The following is a 22,882-nucleotide window of genomic DNA, read 5'->3' as shown; positions in this document are numbered from 1 at the left end:
ATCTGTGTGAGATGCCCTGGGTGGTGCCTGTCACACAACGAGTGTGAGTGGGGTTGCGGTTCCTCTACAGAACTTGTGATGTCCCTGTGAAGTGCATACTGTTATCCTGAGAGCTCTGGCATTTCACATAGCACTACAAGCCTCAATTTGTAAATTAAATGAAGATTCAGCTGCCCTGAATGAGGTTAGGCAATGAAGGGATGCACATGAGACCAATGCAATCTTACTCTTAAGGCCATGTAGACAATACAGCTGATAGAGAACAGAAAGAGAGAGACTTAGCTCTCCCTGTGCCACAGGACTCCTTTTCATGAGCTGATTACATCTATGGGTAGTCCTGGACATAAGGAGAATTTACAGGTTAAGTTGTCTTAGAATGTGAGCACCTTCTGTCATTTAAGGTGGCCAAAGACATTTCCCACCAACCTCCAAGAAGATGCCCTCAGACACTGCCCTGTCTCTATGAACTGCTCCAGTGGAGTGTTCAGTTACCAGCACACATCTTGGTCACCTCTGGAACCAAACCTGTCACCAGGTGTCTGTGTCTGCACATCTTCCTGCTGCCCTCCACCTCCAATAATTAGCAAGGGAGCTGAGACAAGGAGCTCCCATGCAAGAGCCTATTTAATGTCCATCTGAACTGAGGCAAGAGGAATCCCACCTCTTGTGGGTTTGTGCTGTACATGAGAGGGAGCTGAGTCCTCTTCTAGCCCCAGGACTTCAAACCCAGGATGAGATGTCTCGAATGACTAGGCTGAATCCCTTCCTTCATTAGGGATAAAGGAGATGCCTCCCTGCCACTTACTGGTTTTCCTGTCTAATGATGGGACAAGCAAAGTTGTTTTTTCTTTCTCACTCTTTGTCTGAGAAGAGAAATGACACTAAAGAAAAGAGAAGTTTCTCCCCAGAGGAGGAATCATCAGTGATGACTTCATCCTGTTTCACAGCAGGTTCCCCTGGAGACAAAAAGACACCTTAAGGGAGCCCAGAGGGAGAAGAACCAGAGACACACTGAGCTTGTCCTCTGCTGCTGAGCTGAGGCTGAGCTTCTGGGACAAATGGACGTCTTGGCAAGTGGGCAGCACTGCAGAGAGGCAGCTGTGCCCAGGAGCAGCTCCTCTGCAAAGCACAGCAGGGCTGAGGGCACTGCCTGCAGGCAGCGAGGGGAGAGGAGAGAGGCAGAGAGAGGTTAACGGCAGTCTGGGGTTGGAGGATGCTGAGAGCTCACTGGGGGAGAAATCTTTTCAGCCATTGACACGGTAAGTCTCTGCATGAAGGACAATGTCTTTGAATTTTGTGAAAAGATCTACTAAAGCTGGCACACCCCACAGCCTATGGATGGACCATGAGCAGTATCACAGTTTCTCTTTTGTAGAAGGTGAGGACGTGCTGCAAAGCAGGGACTGCCTGCTGCACCCTCAGAGGGACAGGCCATGACAGCTGCCTTCTCCCAGGGACGGCTGAAGGGTTGGGAAGGTGGATGTGCAGCCTGGGCTGCCCCAAGCTGTCCTTCAGAGCAGGGTCTATGCACCCCAGGGGCTGTGTGCTGGGGCAGGAGCTCTGCTGCCTGCCAGGGTCAGCACTCTGCCTGGCCAAGGAGCTCACCATGACGCTAGAGGGAGAAGCTGTAGGTGGAAGGAACCACCCTTGGCAGGACAGGGTGCTTCTGCTGCATGGGTCAGGGCTGCTCACAGCTCCCTATCACCCCCATGGCATTTCCAAGGGAATTATTCAAGATGGAGCTTTATGAAAGGGAAGCTGACTGTCTGCTGAGGTTTCTCCTCTTTGTGTGCTGCATGGGCAGTGGGAGATTTCCAAAGGAACTTTTCATTTGGAAAGTTGAAGGAGGGATGACTGTAGAGAGGAGAAGCTTTCCTGAGTCTGCATTTTCACTTTCCAGCTCTGGGGACTACAGACAGCACCAGCATCCCCTGGCCAGTTTCATCAGGGTTTGTGTGAGCTGCCCTTTAGTCCCTGCACTCACGGAGAGGCTGCAGGGCAGAGCTGGGCACACAGGGGCTGGGCTGGGGTCTGTGAGCACTGGCAGGGAGGAGATGTGGGTCCAGAGCAAGAGCTCCTGGCAGGGACAGCTCCAGGCAGTCGAGATGGGCAGGAAGGGAGGGAACTGCTCATGGAAACCCTGTTGCAGAGGAGATATGGGCACCTCCTGGCCATGGCCTGCAGTGCAGATGCCTTCCCTGAGCAGCCCCCTTCCTCTCTTCTCTGCCTCTCCCCTTGCCTCTCTCAGCCAAATCCTCGCTATATTCTTCCTTGTTTCTCCTCTTTTCTCCTTTGAATTTATCTTTTTGTTGCTGTCACTCTCTGGGGATGGAAGTCTGAGCTGCAGACTCAAACTGTGATCTTGTTTGTCCGTTCATGCAGATGTGACCACGGCAACAAGTGTCCCACCTTCCCTCTAACCTTTGGGGCTGTGGCCAATGCAGCCTGTGGGGCTGGAGACTGAGTCAATTTTCACTCAATGAGATGACATCATTAGGACAATTGGTTAGCTCCTTGGGGTGTCCTTCTAAGCTGTCAGCTGCCCTCCAGGAAGCAAATGTGACCCATAGCACGTCTGTTTTATCTTAGAGCTGCATGGAGAAGTGCAGAGAAACTACAACCGAGGACATGCTCTTGGGTGGTGAAATAAGCCATGTGTATTCTTGGCTAGAAGTGGCGTGCTGAGACCCACAGAATGTGTGAGACATTTAGTGGTCTCTGTTGTCAGTAGTATCTCCATCTCTTCATCAGTCCATCAGTCCATCAGGGTGTAAGCCCAGGGCATTTCAGAAATAGAAGGATGGACAGACCAGCTGCCATATCTCTGCATTAAACCACAGTCATTCCTCTTGCCTCACAGGACTTGCCCTGTTCACCCTGCAGTCAACAGAAACATGGAGAGTTTCCATCATCTAATGACAACAACCACAAGGGGAAATCAGGGAAGCTGTGAAAACCCAAAATTTCTGAGTCTGACCTCTGCAGTTTTGATGCTGAAAATTCCTACTGTGACAGGAGGAGGTTCGTCTGACAAAGTTGTACAACGGGTCTGGACCTTGCCCCACCATGCCCATGCACCCACTGTCCGCAGAGCAGAGCTGGCTTTTTAGCAGCCGGAAGGAAGAGGTCCTGCTGCTCCCGGTACACTCAGGAACAACCAACCAGAGCTGCAGCCACAGAGCTGAAGGAAGGGCTCCTGGAAAACGAATGATGAATGTGTGTAACAGGGTGAGGGTCTTGGAGAAAGGCTTTGATTTTGCTCTGAGAAGTCTGCCCTAAATCTTCATTGGTTCTTCCTCTAAGAACAGAATCCCATGCCCAGATGAAGCAAATGACCAACAGCAGCTCCATCACCCACTTCCTTCTCCTTGCATTTGCAGACACAAGGGAGCTGCAGCTCTTGCACTTCTGCCTCTTCCTGGCCATCTACCTGGCTGCCCTCCTGGGCAACGGCCTCATCATCACTGCCATAGCCTGTGACCACCGCCTCCACACCCCCATGTACTTTTTCCTCCTCAACCTCTCTTTTCTTGACCTGGGCTCCGTCTCCACCACTCTCCCCAAAGCCATGGCCAATTCCCTCTGGAACACTAGGGCCATCTCCTATGCAGGGTGTGCTGTCCAGCTCTTTTTCTTTCTCTTCTTGATTGTGGGGGAGTATTGTCTCCTCACTGTCATGGCCTATGACCGTTACATGGCCATCTGCAAACCTCTGCACTATGAACTGATGATGGGCAGCAGAGGTTGTGTCCACATGGCAGCATCTGCTTGGGGCAGTGCTTTCCTCTATGCTCTCTTGCACACTGTCAATACATTTTCAATTCCTCTCTGCCAAGGCAGTGCCCTGGACCACTTCTTCTGTGAAATACCCCAGATCCTCAAGCTCTCCTGCTCACACTCCTACCTCAGGGAAGTTGGGCTTCTTGGGGTTAGTGTTTCTTTGGCTTTTGGGTGTTTTGGTTTCATTGTCGTGTCCTATGTGCAGATCTTCAGGGCTGTGCTGAGGATCCCCTCTGAGCAGGGACAGCACAAAGCCTTTTCCAAGTGCCTCCCTCATCTGATTGTTTTGTCTGTTTTTATCAGCACTGGCATGATTTCTTATATGAAGCCCCTCTCCATCTCCTCCCCATACCTGGATCTGGTTTTGTCATTTCTCTACTCGGTGGTTCCTCCAGCAGTGAAACCCCTCATTTACAGCATGAGGAACCAGGAGCTCAAAGATGTGTTGAAGCAGCTCATTCTGTTATTAGTCTTTCAGCAGCTATAATGTGCCCATTTCTTTTCACAAGTGATTTCTACTGCTTATGGGGAACCTCCTGTGCTCTGGTCATTTTATCTGTGATAATTCTGTTTCTCCAGGAATGTCTGCATGAACTCCACTTCTCCAGAGTCATAAATTGAGCCTGTCTAACCCTGAGGTCTTTACACATGTGTCTGTCACAAGGTTACAGCTGGCCTCCACTGTAAAATCTCTCTAATAAAAGTGGATTTCCTCAGTGGCATTGGCTAGAGGTTGGGCTTTCCTTGCATGGCTGAGGTCAGGAGCAGGCTGAAGAAATTGACCCTGTGAGTACAGTTTGCTGTGCTGCGGTTGTCCATGGAATGGGGGGAGGAAGACATGGGGTGATGTATTAGGGAATGGGACTCCAGTGAACTTTCACTGGTGGCCTCGCTTTTTGGCCTCTTCCAGCACTGACCTCTCACCACAGGTTTATGTGTGAACTTTGTTGCGTGGCCACTTCCCTCTTCCTGCTGGGCTCAGTGACTGCACAGGTGGAAAGGCAAGCCCTGCTCCACTTCTCTCCTTGTCCAAACCCTGGCAAAACCCAGAGCGAGGACATCTGCGAAACCCCACATGGGGTGTGGATAAAACTGCGTAGTTATCAGGACTTATGGGAGGCTGTCTCAGGTACGAGAAACTGAAGGGGGACAGGGCACAAAGGAATGTCTTGGGGATCACCTACGAGAAACTGTTCCTCACACCACATACACCCTTTCCAGTGCTGAGCCGGAACAGTGGGTCCATGGGATGATCTGTGGGACAGTGTGGCTGGGCTGGGCACAGGCCAGGGCACTGGCAGCAGTCACAAAGGAACTGCCATGGGGTGACCACCTGGATTTGGTGGCTGCAAGAAAAGTTAAGAGTAAAGAGAAGGGATCCAAAATTCAGATGCCCAATTTAGGAATGATATTGGCAAGCTGTCGTGGGTTTAGCAAAGGGCCGCAGGACAGCAAGGGACTGGAGCACTTGGCCTGTGAGGAGAGGCTGAGGGAGCTGGGCTTGTTCAGTCTGAAGAAGGGAAGGCTGAGAGGGGACCTAATAAATGCCTATAATTTCTACAGGGTGGGTGTCAGGAGGATGGGGCCAAGCTCTTTTCAGTAGTGCCCAGCACTACTTCCTATATTTTAGAAAAATCTACAAGCACATTAACATCAGCTGAATCGCTGGAGTCCTTTCTTAGAAATGGAAATGTCCCTTTGGTCATCTGCACTCAGCTGTCCAAGATTTGTTCCCTCCTAACTTCTGGGGCACTCCCAGCCTACTTGCTCATAGGGCAGCATTAGGAGCCAAAAAGTCCTTGATGCTGCACAAACACTGCTCAGCTGTAACTAAAATATAGATGTGTTCCCAGGTGTCTCTTGAGTCCCTGGAGCCATTGCAGTGACAAGGAGAGAGCCCTACCTGACTTAGGGCTGGGGCTGGTATGGGGTAATGGGGTCTGGGATGATGTTTCTGGGGCAGTTTCTTCTGTCTGTTTGTCACTGTTTAGAGCAGGGCAGCAATAAATGAGTGGCAGATGCGTGATATTAGCACACCCCCCCCCCCACCCCCTACTAGGGGAAGGGAAAAAGGAGGAAAAGGGAGAGGGACTTACAAACTGGAAATTAAAATAACTTTACTAATAACACCAAAAATAGAGCAATAATGCAAAATACATAAATTCTATTGAGTTTCCCAGAGTTGTGGGGGCTGATGTTGTTCCAGTGGCTGCTGGGCAGACACTAGGAAGTCCTGTCACACCAAGCCACATCCTGGGAAGCAAGGATTCAGGACATGTAGTGGTTCTTTAGGAAGACAAATGTCTGACTAAGAAATATCATCTCTTTACATCCCTCCTTTACCTCAGTATCAATGCTGAGCATGATGTCATAACGTACGGAATATCCCATTGTTCAATTCAGGTAAGCTGTCACGTCTATGTCACCTCCCAACCACTGGACCACCCTGAGCCAGCCAGCTTTGGGGTGGTTGGAGAGACAGCCTTCATGTGGTCTGAGCACTGCTCAGTAATAGCCAAAACACTGGTGCGTGATCAACACCGTTCCAGCCATGAGTCTGAAGCACAGCAGCATGTGGGCTGCTCTGGCAAAAGTGAACTCCATCCCAGCCAGACCCAGTACCGTGGTGCTCAGGGGTCTTTTCCAGCCTGTGTTATTCTGTGATTCAATGAATATTTTCCTTGGAGAGCTCTTGGAAGACAGAATCAGAGAATCACAGAATCACAGAATGCTTGGGGTTGGAAGGGACCTCTGTGGGTCACCCAGTCCAACCCTCTTGCCGAAGCAGGGTCACCCAGAGCAGGCTGCACAGCACCGCGTCCAGGCGGGGCTGGAATATCTCCAGAGAAGGAGACTCCACAACCTCCCTGGGCAGCCTGTTCCAGTGCTCCGTCACACTCAGAGGGAAGAAGTTCTTCCTCACGTTCAGACGGAACTTCCTGTGCTTCAGTTTGTGCCCATTGCCCCTTGTGCCCATTGCTGGGCACTACCGAAAAGAGCTTGGCCCCATCCTCCTGACACCCACCCTGCAGAAATTATAGGCATTTATAAGGTCCCCTCTCAGGCTTCTCTTCTTCAGGCTGAACAAGCCCAGCTCCCTCAGCCTCTCCTCATAGGAGAGATGCTCCAGTCCCCTCCTCATCCTCGTAGCCCTCCGCTGGACTCTCTCCAGTAGCTCCTCATCTTTCTTGAAGTGGGGAGCCCAGAACTGCACACAGTACTCCAGATGAGGCCTCACCAGGGCACTGTAGAGGGGAAGGAGAACCTCCCTCGTCCTGCTGGCCACACTCCTCCTAATGCACCCCAGAATGCCATTGGCCTTCTTGGCAGCCAGGGCACACTGCTGGCTCATGGGTCCACCAGGTCACCCAGGTCCCTCTCTGCAGAGCTGCTCTCCAGCAGGTCTGCCCCAAGCCTGTACTGATGCATGGGGTTGTTCCTCCCCAGGTGCAGGACGCTGCATTTGCCCTTGTTGAACCTCATCGGGTTCCTCTCTGCCCAACTTTCCAGCCTGTCCAGGTCACGCTGAATGGCAGCACAACCTTCTGGTGTATCTACCACTCCTCCCAGAACAGAAAGAGAAACAAGAAAAAGCACAAAGGAAGCAGTAGAGACATAAAATTCACAAGTACAAATACAGCAGTTCCTCCAAGGAACATTCCTCCACTCAAACCATTAGCAAGGAATCTATTAGATAAATTTAATGAAACAGGCTAAATTTTATCTGCTCAGGTGCTGGGCCCCAAAGAGGGTAATTGTTGGTTATGGTACCATGTGCTCAGTTGCATGTCGGCAACTTACAATCCTGTACAAAGTCAGAGGCTGTGAAGGGGGCTGTGAGATCACTTCTGGCTCTGGAGGTCATTTGTCAACTGCAGTTATGCACCTGAGAAAGGGACCATAATGTCACTTTTCTCTGAAGCCGCTGACAGGGCAGCCTTTGACTCATAGTGGGGGTATGTGCTTTTCAGCTCCCCTCTGCCAGTGTCTGTGACAGGCCAGCAGCAGGCACCTGACTGGCACAGACACTGGGAGATCCCCTCTGCCGAAGGACCCAGGCTCACTGCAGGAAGGGGGCTGGTATTTTGGGTGCCGTGTCTCTTGCGTCCGAGCACATGATGGGACAGCAGTGACCGAGAGGCTTTGTGTAAATGTGGGGTATCTTATTGTATCTATGTGAAATCAATGAAACTGGAGAAATATTTGTGTCTGAGATGCACCCTCAGAGTATAAGCAATGAATGGGAAACGAAACACCTTGCTGGCTGCCCCAGCTCTTGGAAGGCTGGTCTGTGCCTGGAGCAGTCAGAGCTCTTGAGAACCAGAATAGCCAGGGCTTTTGTGCTGGTCTGGGGAGACAGGATGGCAAGGAGGGGCTGCAAAGCTCTCAGGATCTCCGCAGAAGGAGGGCAGGGGACACAGGGTGCCTCCTTTGCTTTCTGCCATGAATGATCCCTCATCTCTGGGGCTGACTCCTCTCTGTCCCCCAGCAGCTGCTGTGCCCTTGAGAGGGGCTGAGGCTGTGGAGCGACTGCCCAGAGCACCCTGTGGTGGGCACAGCTGTTAGGCCAACCCAGACTGGGCTGTGCTGGGGAGAGGGCATTGTCAGTGGAAAGAGGGCAGGGGAGGTGGGAGAGCTTGGAGGGGAGATGGACTGGACTGGGAGTTACCTGGGAGAGAAAAACATCAGTGTATAACTCATGAAGGGTGAAGGGTGAAGACTCACACCAGGCGGTTTGTTGTGCAGAGCCATGGCTGACAGAAGGGCTTGATGACATGTAAGTATAGGAGAAGGAGTCTGGTCTGTGCCCTTGGTGGCATGGATAGACCAGGAAGCTGGCCCAGGGCCTTTGTCACCACTCCGCCGTTGGCCATTTCTCATCGACCTTTTCCAGACCCTGGTCTTTTGGCCCAGACCCTGGCAGACCCTGGAGCAGGGCTGTCTGTGAAGCCCCATATGTGACGTGGCCTCTCCAGGACCTTGGAGCAGCTGCCTGACAGGAAGGCCATGAGATCACAAAGCACTAAGAAATGCTGTGGGCACCATGTCAGAGTAACCATTCCCCACTCTGAACACACCCTGTCCTGTGCTGTGCCCTCACAGCAGGGCCATGGGAACATACTTGAGGCAGCGGGGCTGTGACAATGCAGGAGAGGGCACAGATATGAAGCAGCTGCCAGGGGGTGACAGCAAGGACAGGCACAGACAAGGAATTTATGTACATTGCCTCTGCTGAGCAAGGAAGAAGGAAGGATTCTGTGAAATACTCTGTGATTCAAGAAAAAGGATTCTGTGAAACATTCTGTCCAGATTTCAGATACTCACGTTAAAGATAAAGGCAAGCTGGTGTGGTCTTAGCAAAGGGCCCTCAGGACAGCCAGGCACTGGACCACTTTTCCTGTGAGGAGAGGCTGAGGGAGCTGGGCTTGTCCAGACTCGAGAAGGGAAGGCCGAAGGGGACCTCATCCGAGCCTGCCAGTACCAATGAAGACATCATGGAGAATGCAGTCAGTCTCTTCATCCCGATGCATGGCAGGAGGACAAAAGACAATGGGAGAAAGGTGAAATGGGAGAGGTTCAACCAAAAAATAAAGACAACTTTTTCCCTGAGGAGCTCAGCCAAGTGCTGGAACAGCTCACACAGAGAGTTTGGGCAGTCTCTGTCCTTGGGGCTGTGTAAGGCAAAACAGGCAGGATGCAGAAAAAACAACAAAACCACACATGAAATGTAAAGAGTAGATTTGTTTTCATTATCTCACAAAGCAGGGGATCTCTGATACAGCACCTGGGCAGAGGCACCGAAGCCAAGCAGGAGTGCAGACACCACAGAGCTCAGTCCCTGCTAGACAAAGACTGAGAGCTACTGAACTTGTTTCTTTCACATTGGTATATCAGGGACTCACTCAGACAGAACTTTCCACTGTGCCTGGATCCTTCCCGCAGCAGGGCAGGAATCTCAAGCATGTTCGACAGATTGCCTTGGAGTAAATCACAGGCCTATGTTATCTAAACACAGATGTCGTACTTCTTCAGCACACAAGACTAATCATTGTTCAGTATGCTACATGTGTTTTCCGACACCCCAGCTGCAAGTCACTTGAGTGTGTTGACAATCCTCCTTGCCAATCTTCCATTGTCATCCCACATGCCGCAGGTGACAATCCAACAGCACACACCGTCTCTCCTGCCTGAAAGATTGTTATGGACAGACGGAGAACAAAGTCATGGGCTAAGTGAACTCAATGCACATTTTAGAGGGATGGCCCATATGGTAAGGAAGACAGGAAAAGAAGAGGTAATTTATGGGTAAGTGTGGGATCTGAGTGTGATGTAGATGGTATAAAATAAGGGGTGGGCACTGTCCTGGTTTCAGCTGTGTCTCACTCACGATATCTTCCCCTTGACCATCCTTGTATCCTCCCATGCAAACAGCCCGTCTCTCTTTACCTTTCCTCCCTGTTCCTAGTTTGGCTTCCTTTGCACCTTCATTCGGCATTTCCAAGCTTGTCACCATGGCAGTTCCTCCCTTGGTCAGCAATTCCATTGAAGAGCTATCTCCTTCTTCTACCATTAGTGTCCCGCAATTCCTCATGCTGCTGTCTTGTCAGAGACACCACAGATCTCGTATGCACACATCAAAAGCTGTCAAAACAGAGCTTCGCTCCAGGGGGAACTCTGAGAATCTTTTAGATTTGGCAGTGGAAGCCTGATGAAGCTTGACAAGAAGTTGCAAGTCATTCAGTAGGGGAGAAAAACTCAAAACGCTGTGGGCAGGCTGGGACCTGAACAGCTCAGGAGTGACCCTGAGGAGCAGAGCCTGGGCGTTCCAAAGGATGCCATATGAGTGAGTGATGCATGCTCCAAGTGAATAAGGCCAACAGCATACAGGTCTGCATTAGGAGGAGTGTGGCCAGCCAGACCAGAGAGTTATCACCCCCTTGACTCAGCAGTGGTGTAGCCGCATCTGGACCAGTGTGTCTGTGAGGCATGTGAGGCTCCCCAGTCTCGAAGAACGAGGAGGAACCAGGAAGGTTCTAGAGGAGATCTGCCAGGATGGGTTATACGGCGTGTGTGGAGAGGCTGAGGGACCTGGGCTTCTTTAATCGTGTGGAGGCTGAGGGCACTGAAGTAGTAGCCTGCATCTGCCTGAAGGGTTGTTTCAGAGATGACGGAGCTTTTCTTGGTAGTGAGAAGGCAAGGAAACCTTCACAAAGTGCTGCTTGGAAGGTGCAGACTAGAGGTGAAGAAAAAGAAGACTCACTCAAAGGGTATCCTTGTTGTGTAAGAGGTCACCCAGAGGGACTCTGGATCAGCCCATGGATTTGAATTTCAAGAAAAAGCCAGTGACCGTGGAGAGACATCAATTAATGTACGGAAATGCTGGGGTGAGCGCTGGGTAGGAAGTAAAGATGTGTGACTACAGGCTGAAGGGAAAGAAGCGCAGGCATGGGACAGTGTAGGACAGCCTGCAGTACAAATTGCAAAGGACTCTGGCAGAGCTGAAAGATTCAACAGGACTGAGGGCTTTGTCCCCTTGGCTATGGCAGCTGCCTCTAACACCGACTCCTACCAGGAGAAACTTACTTTTGAGGCTCTGGACTTTGTTTCATCCTCGCATCTTCTTTGGGAGGCTGGGAGGTATCACAGAATTTACACTTGTCATTGCTCACCCTCACATCCAGCTGTCCCCAAGAAGAGCCCTGAGCCATGTGTGAGGGACAGCATCTGCCTTCCCAGGGCCCGGGGCTCAGCCCTTGGCCTTTCTGCTTCATAAAGCAGGCCAAGGGTTTTCTCAGCATTGCAGCCACCTGCACAGTGCCTCTGCCTACCTGTAATCATGGCCTCCAATTCTCTGCTCTAAGGAGTCCCTGGGGAGGCTTTGTCAGTAATGTCCCTCAGTGGGGCCAATCAATGCTTCCAGGTACTTTGAATTTTCCTTCTGCCTTCTTGAGCAGTTTTTTCTATCTCCTCTCAGTATCTGAGGTTCATGGACTCAGCACCAAATACCACATGGGGCTCATTAAAATGCAGTAAGTGCTAAGCTAACAAGCTCCTGTAAATTTCTTCAGTTCTTCAAGACTTGTACAGCTAATTGGAGAATTTTCATAGTGTAGACAAGGAGTAAGATATTATACTGTGCCTAATAAAAATATTTTTTTTATTTTTAGGAATATTTTAAATTGCTTTTCAGCTTACAGAAGAAGTGGTAGAATCATTCTTAAAGTGATCCTGATCCAGGGTGACTCCTCAGGAAGGCTGGACTGGTAGGAAAAGCAGTCCCTCTTGGTCTGACACTCTATGGACATCTTTGTTCCTCACCTCCCTAACCTCAATATTTCTCTCCTCAGCCACCTGGGACTTGTGTCACTGTTCCTTGCATCAGACTTCTCCACTGATCTCTGCAGCTGGATGTTACAGCTCCATTACACCATCTCCCACCTCCTCTCCACAGAGAGTTGCCTGCACACAAGCACAGAAGGAATTTTCCTATTTGTAAGAAAGGAGTAATTAAAGCACAAACAAGTTCCATAAATAAAACACACTGTGCAAACATACAGTAATTACAATCTACCTCTAATGAGGCTGCCTTCTTTTAAGGCATAAATTATGAGAAATATTGTAGCTAGGTAGAGGAAAAAAAATAGTTACAAACATAGTTAAAGAGTTGGCTAAGGAGACGATTAGACTACTGAAAGGGAAGCAAACCTTTAACTCCCTGATGTCAAAAGAGCAGTTCGATAGGTGACAGGAATCTGAATGAACAAAGAGTAAAGGGAGGAGAAAACTGGACAATGATGCAAAGAGTCTTTGTCTAGGCAGCCTGCATCTTTAAAAAATTACTTTGGAAATAGTCAAGACAGCTGAAAATACAAGAAAAATTAGAGATATTCAATATACTGTTTAACAGGCAGGATAGCACTGGAACAAGCTGCCCAGGGAGGTTGTGGAGTCTGCTTCTCCGGAGATATTCAAGACTCCCCTGGACAAGGTCCTGTGCAGCCTGCTCTGGGTGACCCTGCTTCGGCAGGGAGGTTGGACTGGGTGACCCACAGAGGTGCCTTGCAAACCCAACCATTCTGTGGTTGAGTTTTGAAGTTATAGGGAGAGATCCATATTTCTTTGGAATATCCCTTTCAAAATTTCATGGCATTGGTCGAGGGCTCTTGTGAGTGAGGACAAGGCAATGTTGCGCCTGTTGTTGAAAAAGGTCAGAAAGACAACCCAGGGAACCCCAGGCTGTACAAGGTCACTTTGGCATTTCTGTGCACCTAAGTAACAAGAACATGTCTGATAGCAGTCAGCATGGATTGATGATGGGTCATTCATGCCTCTCAAACCTGACTGCCGCCATGATGAAGTATCAGCATTTGTGGATGAGTAAAGAACAGTGGATGCCATTTTTGACCCTTCTGACATGGTCTCCCTCAATGTCCTTTTTCCCAGGTTAGGCCATTACAGTCTGGATGAGCTGACAAAGAAATGGATAAAAAAACAGTTGGACGATCAGGCTGAGAGAGCAGTGGTGAAGGAGTCATGTCCTACCTGGAGGTAACTGGGACATACTGGGGCATTGTGGGGCAGTAGAAAAATAGAAAACTCAAAAAGTAGAAAATTCAATGCTTGGAACACACCAGTGTCTTGGCTATTGTTTATCCATGTTTGCCCAGTGTCAAGGCCTGCTCTGTTTCTCATTCTGCTCCTGCCCAGTGAGTAAGTGTGTGGTGGGAAAGAAGCCGAGAGGGGACAACGCCAGGACATCTGATCCAAACTCCCCAGAGGGATATTCCATACCATAGGACCTCATGCTCAGGAATAAAAGCATGTGACAGAGGAAGAAGGATGTGGACATATTTATTGTCCAATTTATGTGCTTCTTGGAAAGTGACTGGGCATCAGACTGCTTGTGGGAGGTGGTGAAGGATGGTCTTTGTTTCACTCGGTGAGACCTTATTAGTCTCTTTTCTTCACCTATTAATCTGTTATTATCTTGAGCTGAAACTTTTCACACTTTATTTCTCCCTGTGTTCTGCCCTGTCCCACTGGGGAAGGGGAGGAATGAGTGCCTGGCTGCTGGACTAGTGGCCAGATTTAACCCAACACAGCAGGGAAGTTCTTGATAACTGGGAGTGAGTTCAGTGCAGGGCTGCCAAGATGCTCAGGGGCTGAAGCACTTGCCTGGCAGGAGAAACGGAGGGCAAGGGTCTTGTTTAGCCTGGAGAGTGGAAGATCTCAAGAACCTCATAGCAGCCTGTCTGTCCCTATGGGGAATTTTTCATGAAGATGGAGCCAGTCTTGTCACCGTGGTGCCTGGGAGGAGGGTAATAAACAGTAGCAAGATGTGGAAATAAGAATGATTCAGAACAGAGAGAAGGAAAATCTTTCCCTCCATGAGGGCATCCAAGCATTGCAGCAGGTCTTCCAGAGATGTTGTGCCATCTCTGTCCCTGGAAGCTTTCCAGCCACCACTAGAGCAAGACTTGAGCAACGTGGTCAGGCTGTACAGATATTCCTGATGTGAATGTGAGGCCAGAGCAGAGACCTCCTCAAGTCCAATTCAAGATACAGGAAACTCAAGTGTTGCTGGGGTTTCTTCCGCTCTTGGTCTTCCCTTGAGGACAGCAGGAAAAATTCTCAGGTTCCCGTGACTAAGTCAGATGGAACTAAGTCAGATGTTAGGGTAGTCAGACCAGCTGCAGATTTCCTGTCCTGCTCCAGGCAGCGTTACTTAGATGGCAGGCTGCTTGACAAGCATCCCCAAAGAGTCCCCATCATTTTCTTTGCATCCCCTTTCATTCCCTTTTCACTCTTCCCTCCTCTCCAGTCCTACGCTTTAACAATCCTTGTGACCTCCTATGCTAAAAAAAAGCCAAGTCTTCTTCACCATTTCCCCACTGGGCCTGCGTTTGCTCTCTTTGTACCCTTCTTTCTTAGACGATTGCCACGGTGCTTTCTACCTTGATTGGAAACTCCATGAACATGAGTAATCTTTTCTTATCTTAATTGATGGTTGTATTAGAAGCACCATGGCACAGGATGACCATGAGCACACGTACTTTAAAAGCTGGACACTTGGAGGTTTTGTTCATGGGGACCTTGAGATACGTGTGGATTTCACCAGCAGAAACCTGAAGATATAAAAGGAAAAGTTGCAGAACAACTCCATGCAGCAGCATGGGAAGGGATCTGACCAGTGAAGGGGTGCCCTGAGGAGATGGGCCTGGGCATCATAATGGCAGATGCCATAGGAGCCAGTGGGCCTCCCATTTCAAAAGAAAAGTGAAGAAAGTGGAGAGGGTCCAGAGGAGGTCTGCCAAGAGTCTGCAGCAATGTGGAAGTCTTGCGGAAGGGAGCTGGAGGCGCCTGAGGTATCAGGTGCCAACAAGAAAATACCCATGAAACGCCTCAAGGGAAAAAAGGGGTGCTCTGCTATGAAGGTAACAAGGCCGACAGCTCAGATGAAATGCCTCTATACAAACGCACGCAGCATGGGAAACAAACAGGAGGAGCTGGAAGCAATCGTGCTGCTGGAAAGCTACGACCTGATTGCCATCACGGAAACTTGGTGGGATGAATCCCACGACTGGAATGCATCTCTTGATGGCTACAGGCTGTTCAGAAGGGACAGGCGAGGAAGGAGGGCCGGGGGCGTTGCCCTTTACATCAAGAAAACACTACAGAGTGAAGAGCTGTCCCTTAAGAATAACCACGAGCAGGTCGAAAGCTTATGGGTAAGAATCAGAGAGAGAGGCAACAAAGGGAACCTAGTGGTTGGTGTCTACTACAGGCCGCCAGATCAAGAGGAGCTGATAGACGAAGTGTTCTTCCTCCAACTCCAGGAGGCTTCGCGCTCGCAGGCTCTCATCCTACTCGGGGACTTCAACTACCCCGACATCTGCTGGAAAAGCAACATGGCAAGCTGTAGGCAATCCAGCAGGTTCATAGAATGCGTTGAGGACAACTTCTTAAGCCAGGTAATAAGCACCCCTACCCGAGGGGATGCGATACTAGACCTGGTGGTCACCAATGCGAGTGAGCTCGTTGGGGATGTCAAGATCGGAGGTAGCCTGGGCTGCAGTGACCACGCGCTGGTGGAACTAATGCTACTGAGGGAAACGGGAATAACGAAGAGCATAGTCAGGGCCCTAAATGTTAGGAGGGCAAATTTCCAGCTCTTCAAGGAGATAGTCAGAAGGACTCCCTGGGAAACGGTCCTCAGGGACAGGGGAACAGAACAGCGCTGGCAGGTCTTTAAGGATGTATTCCACAGAGCGCAAGAGCTCTCGATCCCCAAGTGTAAGAAGTCGGGCAGAGAAGGGAAGAGACCGGCATGGCTGAGGCAAGAGATGCTGGTGAAACTAAGGAACAAGAGGGAACTGCACAGGCAGTGGAAGCAGGGACTGGCTTCCTGGGAAGAGTATAGGGAAGCTGCCCGGTTGTGTAGGGATGAGGTCAGGAAGGCCAAGGCACAGCTAGAGCTGAGCTTGGCAAGGGATGCAAAAAATAACAAGAAGGGCTTCCACAGGTATGTCAGCCGGAAAAAGATGGTCAAAGAAAGCGTACCCCCGCTCAGGAGCGAGACGGGCGAACTGGCAACAGCAGATGAGGAGAAAGCTGAGGTACTCAACAACTTTTTTGCCTCAGTCTTCACTGGCAACCTCTCTCCTCACCCCTCCTGAGTCGATGAATGGCATGAAGGAGACCAGGAGGGTAAAATCCCTCCAGCTGTAAGTGAAGACCAGGTTCGGGACCTCCTGAAGAACCTAAACGTACAGAAGTCCATGGGACCTGATGAGATGCATCCCACAGTCCTGAGGGAACTGGCTGATGTAGTTGCCAAGCCACTCTCCATGATATTTGAAAAGTCATGGCAGTCAGGGGAAGTCCCCAGTGACTGGAAAAAGGGAAACATTGTGTCCCTTTTCAGAAAGGGTAGAAAGCAAGACCCTGGGAACTACTGACCTGTCAGCCTCACCTCTGTGCCTGGGAAGATCATGGAACAGATCCTCCTAGAAGATATGCTAAGGCACATGGAGGCCAGGGAGGGGATTCGAGACAGCCAGCATGGCTTCACCAAGGGCAAGTCCTGCCTCACCAAGCTAGTGGCTTTCTATGATGTTGTAACAACAAGGGTGGACAAGGGAAAACCAATGGATGTCATCCATCTGGATATTTGTAAAGCCTTTGACACGGTCCCCCACAACATCCTTCTCTCTAAATTGGAGAGCCATGGATTTGATGGGTGGACCGTTTGGTGGATAAGGAATTGGTTGGATGGTCGCAGCCAAAGGGTAGTGGTCAACGACTCAATGTCCACATGGAGACCAGTGGCGAGTGGAGTCCCTCAGGGGTCTGTACTGGGACCGCTGTTGTTCAATATATTTATCAATGACATGGGCAGCGACATTGAGTGTACCCTCAGCAAGTTTGCAGATGACAGCAAACTGAGTGGTACGGTCGAGACACCAGAAGGACAGGATGCCATCCAGAGGGACCTGGACAAGCTGGAGAGGTGGGCCTGTGTGAACCTCATGAGGTTCAACAAGGCCAAGTGCAAGGTCCTACACCTGGGTCGGGGTAATCCCCACTATCAATACAGGCTGGGGGATGAAAGGATCGAGAGTAGCTCTGCTGAGAGGGACTTGGGGGTACTGATAGACCAAAGGCTGGACATGAGCCAGCAATGTGCACTGACAGCCCAGAGGGCCAACCGTGTCCTGGGCTGCATCAAGAGAAGCGTGGCCAGCAGGTCGAGAGAGGTGATTCTGCCCCTCTCCTCTGCTCTGGTGAGACCTCACCTGGAGTACTGCGTTCAGCTCTGGAGCCCTCAGCACAAGAAGGACATGGAACTGTTGGAGTGGGTCCAAAGGAGGGTTACAAAAATGATCCGAGGGCTGGAGCACCTCTCCTATGAGGACAGGCTGAGAGAGTTGGGCTTGTTCAGCCTGGAGAAGAGAAGGCTGCGGGGAGACCTGATTGCAGCCTTTCAGTACTTCACGGGAGCCTATAGGAAAGATGGGGACAATCTTTTTAGTAGAGACAGCAGTGACAGGACGAGGGGTAATGGTTTTAAACTAAAACAGGGTAGGTGTAGGGTAGATATAAGGAAGAAATTCTTTACAGTGAGTGTGGTGAAACACTGGAACGGGTTGCCCAGAGAGGTAGTGGAGGCCCCGTCCCTGGAAACATTCAAGACCAGGTTGGACAGGGCTCTGAGCAACCTGATCTAGTTAGTGGTGTCCCTGCTCGCTGCAGGGGGGTTGGACTAGATGACATCTAGGGGTCCCTTCCAACCCAAAACTTTCTATGATTCTAAGATGGAGTGAGGGGGCCTAAAGTGTGAACTGTGAGGAGAGTGTGAGGGAACTGGGCCTTCCTGGCCTGCTGAAGGGAATGTGCGGATAGGGTCGTGTCCTTTCTGTCTGAGTACATGTTGGGACAGCAGCAGGCACACAGCTTGGGCATGTCTATCCAAGAAGCTGAAAGGCTAGCAGACTTGCGAGATGATGGGGAGGCTGCTTCTCAGTGGTCTGGTGAAAGGCTTCAAGAAGGCTGGTGGGTGGGAGATTTCCCTGGAGGTAGGAAACAGCAGGATATAGCAACACCGCCACGGAGAACAGCTTGGCAGGCGGAGAATGAACTTGAGGCCAAAGAAATGTCATGCAAAGGGTAGTGCTGTGGTGCAAGAAGTCATCCAGAAGGAGGATGAGACCAGCCCATCTCTTTGTGTTTCAAGGAACAGAAGTTTGAGTGGAGATATGTTCTTTGGAGGAACTCTGTATTTATGCTTCCGCATTTTATATCTCTAATTTTGCCTTTTTTTTTTTAATTCCTTTTTCTGTGCAGTGTCAGGACCCGGAGAGCATCCATAGGCCTTCATGGCCCTGACCAGCCATGCCTGGGGCCTCCACCCACACCTCTATTCCTTGGGCCCAGGAGACCCTTTTAGCCCAGGCCTGAGCTGCAGCCCCAGCTTCATCTTTGCTGTACACGTACTGGTCTCCAAACACAGCTGTAGACACAGCTTTGCCTGTTCATGGACTTTGATGACTTGGGCATTCAGACTCACTTCCCATCTTCATCTTTGTCAGATATACAAGGAAATGACACTGTGGACCTCCAAGTGCCAGACTCCAGCTGACTCACAGAGGCCACAGGCCTTTCTGCTTCCTTTCTTTCCACCACTTGGTGAGGTTTTGGGAGGAGAGGAACAGGTGACGTTTGTGGGGGCCAAGGATTGGATGTCAGGAGCAGAGCCGTCACATGTGGAGTGATCTGAAGGCTGTCCTAGTTCCAAACTGTTATCTTCAGCTCCTTCCTCAAAGGCCTGAAATCTCCTACAAGAGCCCCTTCCACCTTGGTCTCATTTAGCAATTGATTTGAGAGTACCCAAGTCAGAGCCTTGCTTTCAGTTCTGTTTACAGCCTAAAGCACCCCATGGTGGGAAGACATCCCAGGAAGCTTGTAGAAGGTGAATGTTCCCAGGAATCTCAGGAGGCCTGGCATACCAATAGCTGTCGTCAGGCAGCTGGCCAAATGCACTGTCTCCATTTGTGTAATCGGGGCTTAGATGCCTGGTTTATGTGTAAACTCTCTCTGTGGATGCTGACATTTGCTGCACAACCTGGTCTGACCTCAGGGCTGGCCTTGCTTTGAGCTGGGCATTGGACTTGAGACCTTCTGAGCTCCGTTCCACTCTGAGTTGTTCTATGATGTAGAGGACCTCACCTCCAGCTTAATCTCTTCTTGTAGAACACGTAGGGAAGCACAGGCTCATAGAAGTGTTGGTGGGGAAGAGACTGTTGGGGGTGTCTCGTCCAGCCTCCAGAATGGCTGTGATGTTTTGGAGCTGAAATGTGAAGAGCTCCAGAGGTAGATATGACAGCAGTCACCTCCTAGTCCATTTGATTTTTCATAAGGCTCAGCTGCAAGCTCCTAAGAGGCACTTTGTGGCTGTTACCTCTATCATATCACTAGCCACTGCAGAGGAGAGCTTGGCTCTGTCATATCTCCAGGTAGCAGTAGGCTTTTACTAGGGCAATCCATGCCTCTCCTTCAGGAGGCCAGATGGACCCAGTTTCCTCAGAATCTCCTCACATTTCATGCTTTAGGCCGCTCCCTCTATTTTGGAAGACCTCCTCTGGACACTGTCACTTTCCTATTGAAATATGAGGCCCACTGGCTCCTATGGCATCTGCCGTCATGATGCCCCGGTCCTTCTTGTCAAGGCACTCCTTTGCTAGTCAGATCCCTTCCCATGCTGCTGTTTGGACTTATTCTGCAGCTTTTCCTTCTCAACATTCAGGTCCCTGTTGGCCAAATCCCCAGGTGTCTCAAGGTCCCCATGGTCAGAACCTCCAACCATCCAGCTTGGAAAGTATGTGTACTTATCGTCATCCTGTGCCATGGTGCTAATATGACCATGAATTAGGTAGTTACAGATAAGCAAAGAGTGCCAGTATTCATCAAGTTGCTAAGCGAGGTAGTAAGCACCATGGCAATCATCTAAGAAATGCGGGTACAAAGTGAGCAAACGCAGGTCCAGTAGGGAAATGGAAAAGAAGACTTGGCTTTTTTTTTTTTTTTTTGCATAGCAGTGGATAAGGACGGTTAAAGAACAGGACTGGAGAGGTGGGAAGAGTGAAAACACAAATAGAAGGGGAAGCAAAGGAAATGTTTGAGATGAGTGTTTTGAGGATACCTGTCAAGCAGCCTGGCATCTGAGCAATGCTGCCTGGAGCAGGACAAGAAAGCTGCAGCTGGTCTGACTATACTAACATCTGACTTAGTTCCATGCTTGTGGGGAACCTGAGAACTTTCCCGACTGTCCTCAAGGGAAGACCAAGAGGGGAAAGGAACCCCAGCATCATTTAAGTTTCCCATCTCCTTAATGGCACTTGAGGAGGTCTCTGCTCCTACCTCGTGCTCATGTTAGGACCAGCTTTGGAGCCAGACCACATTGCTCAAGGTGTAATCCAGTGGTGGCTGGAGAGCTGCCAAGAACAGAGATGGCACAACATCTCTAGAAGACCTGCTGCAATGCTTGGATGTCCTCATGGAGAAAAATATTTTTTTCCTTATCTCTGTCCTGATCCTTCCTTATTTCAACATCTCACTATTGTCTATTGTCCTCCTGCCAGGCACCACGCTGACAAGACTTGCTCCATCTTCATGAAAACTTCTCCGTAGGGAATGACAGGTTGCTACAAGGTTCTTGAGACCTTCCACTCTCCTGGCTAAACAAGGCCCTTTGCCCTCAGTTTCTCCTGCCAGAAAAGTGCTTCAGCCTCTGAGCAGGCGGCCCTGCACTGAACTCACTCCCAGTTATCAAGACCTTCCTTGCTGTTGTGTGTTGACTCTGGCCAGTAGCCCACCTGCTACCCATTCTTTCCTCCCCTTCCCCAGTGGGACAGGGAAGAGAACAAGAAGAAATGAAGTGTGAAAAGTTTCTGCTCTAGATAATAATAAGAGTTTAATAGATGAAGAAAAGAGATTAAAAAAAGACCTCACCAAGTGAAAGACCAAAGACCATCCTTCACCACCTCCCACAAGCAGACTGATGCTCTGCCACTTTCCAGCCTTCAAATTCCTTAAGTGATAAAAACCTCCACATCCTTTTCCTCTGTCCCAAGCTTTTATTTCTTAGCATGAGTTCATATGGTAAGGAATATTCCTGTGGTCAGTTTGGATCAGCTGTCTTGGCTGTGTCCTCTCACAACTTCTTTCCCACTGCCCACTTACTCACTGGAAGGGAGTAAGTGGAAACAGAGCAGGCCTTGACGCTGGTCAGACATGGATGAGCAGTAGCCAAGACACTGGTCTGTTACAAGCATTGAGTTTTCTTGACTCCCACAGGCACAGGAAACACCCACCCTGCAGGACGTCTGGTGGTCTAGTCCAGAAGAGAAGCCGTGCTGGGCTGGCGTTTCTCCCTTAGGATAGTGAGACCCGCAGCCCATGGAAGACCGTTGTGGAGCAGGCTCCTGGCAGGAACTGCTGCCCATGGAGAGAACTGACACAGGAGCAGGTTTTCTGGCAGGACCTGTGGCCTGTGGGGGTGGACCCATGCTGGAGCAGTCCACTCCTGAAGGAATATACCCCAATTGGTTGCTACTAATACATGTGAGAGTTGCTTCCTCTGTACAAAGGATACAGGTCTTACATTGCTTTGGGCCCAGGAGAGTTCCCAGTACTGCCCCACAATGCCCCAGTATGTCCCAGTCACCTCCAGGTAGTGTATGACCCCTTCACCACTGTCCTCTCAGCCTCATCTTCCGACTCGTGTTTTGCCCGTCTGTCTCCCCATCCAGACTGTAATGGCCTATCCTGGGTACAAGGATATGGAGGGAGACCACTTCGAATATCTCGCTGAAGCAGAGAGAAACAACAGACACTGCTCTCCCCTCATTCACAAATGCCGTTACTCCATCATGAAGGCAATCAGGTCAGTGAGGCATGATTGACCCTTGGTAAGTACATGCTGATGATTCTTGGACACAGTCTTCTATTTCAGGTGCCCAGAAATGTCACCCCAGAGGACCCTACTTGAGGGCTCGCTCCTCACCAATGCGACCTTGTACAGCCTGGGGTTCCCTGGGTTGCCGTTTCAACCTCTTTCAACGATGGGCACAACATTGGTCTGTCCTCACTCACAAGAGCCCTCTGCAATCCCATGACCTTTGAAAAGGGATATTCCAAAGAAACGTCGATCTTCCCCTATAAGATGAGTACCACTATTCTGCCTCTTCTGCAGTGTATTTAGTTTCTCTACTCTTTCATATATTCTCACCTGTCCTGAAACAATGACCTTTTCTAATGTCTTGTCAAACACAGACTGCCTAGACAAAGGCCATTTCCATTGCTCTCCAATTTCATCTTCCTACTTCTTTTTCGTTCAGATACCTCTCACTTATACCGCTGTTTTGAGCTTCAGGTAGTTGAAAGCTCATCTATATTTCAGTAGTCTAATTGTCTCTTTTGGCACCTCTTTAATTATGTTCACTTCTATCTTCTTTTATCTATTATCTCCAACATTTCTGAGAATTTTATCCCTTACAGACAAGCAACCTCACTAGAGGCAGCTTCTAGTTAGCATATGGTTACA

The 22,882-nt window shown here is 49.9% G+C and overlaps 2 protein-coding genes across 2 annotated transcripts in view; one reads left to right on the top strand and one right to left on the bottom strand.

Moving 5' to 3' along the window:
* The window catches only part of LOC142363315 (olfactory receptor 14C36-like), a 130,133-nt gene that overhangs the window by 79,431 nt on the left and 27,820 nt on the right, over window positions 1–22,882 (bottom strand). The gene's annotated exons all lie outside the window — the stretch shown is intronic.
* LOC142363221 (olfactory receptor 14J1-like) overlaps window positions 3,332–22,882 on the top strand; it is a 44,023-nt gene continuing 24,472 nt past the window's right edge. Inside the window, exon 1 of the mRNA XM_075436267.1 lies at window positions 3,332–3,743. Within this exon, the coding sequence (XP_075292382.1) occupies window positions 3,332–3,743 (412 nt within the window). The remainder of the gene's footprint in view (window positions 3,744–22,882) is intronic.

Source organism: Opisthocomus hoazin, chromosome 15 (assembly GCF_030867145.1).
Source record: "Opisthocomus hoazin isolate bOpiHoa1 chromosome 15, bOpiHoa1.hap1, whole genome shotgun sequence".
Classification (NCBI taxonomy): Eukaryota; Metazoa; Chordata; class Aves; order Opisthocomiformes; family Opisthocomidae; genus Opisthocomus; species Opisthocomus hoazin.
This window is presented reverse-complemented; position numbering and strand designations above follow the sequence as displayed.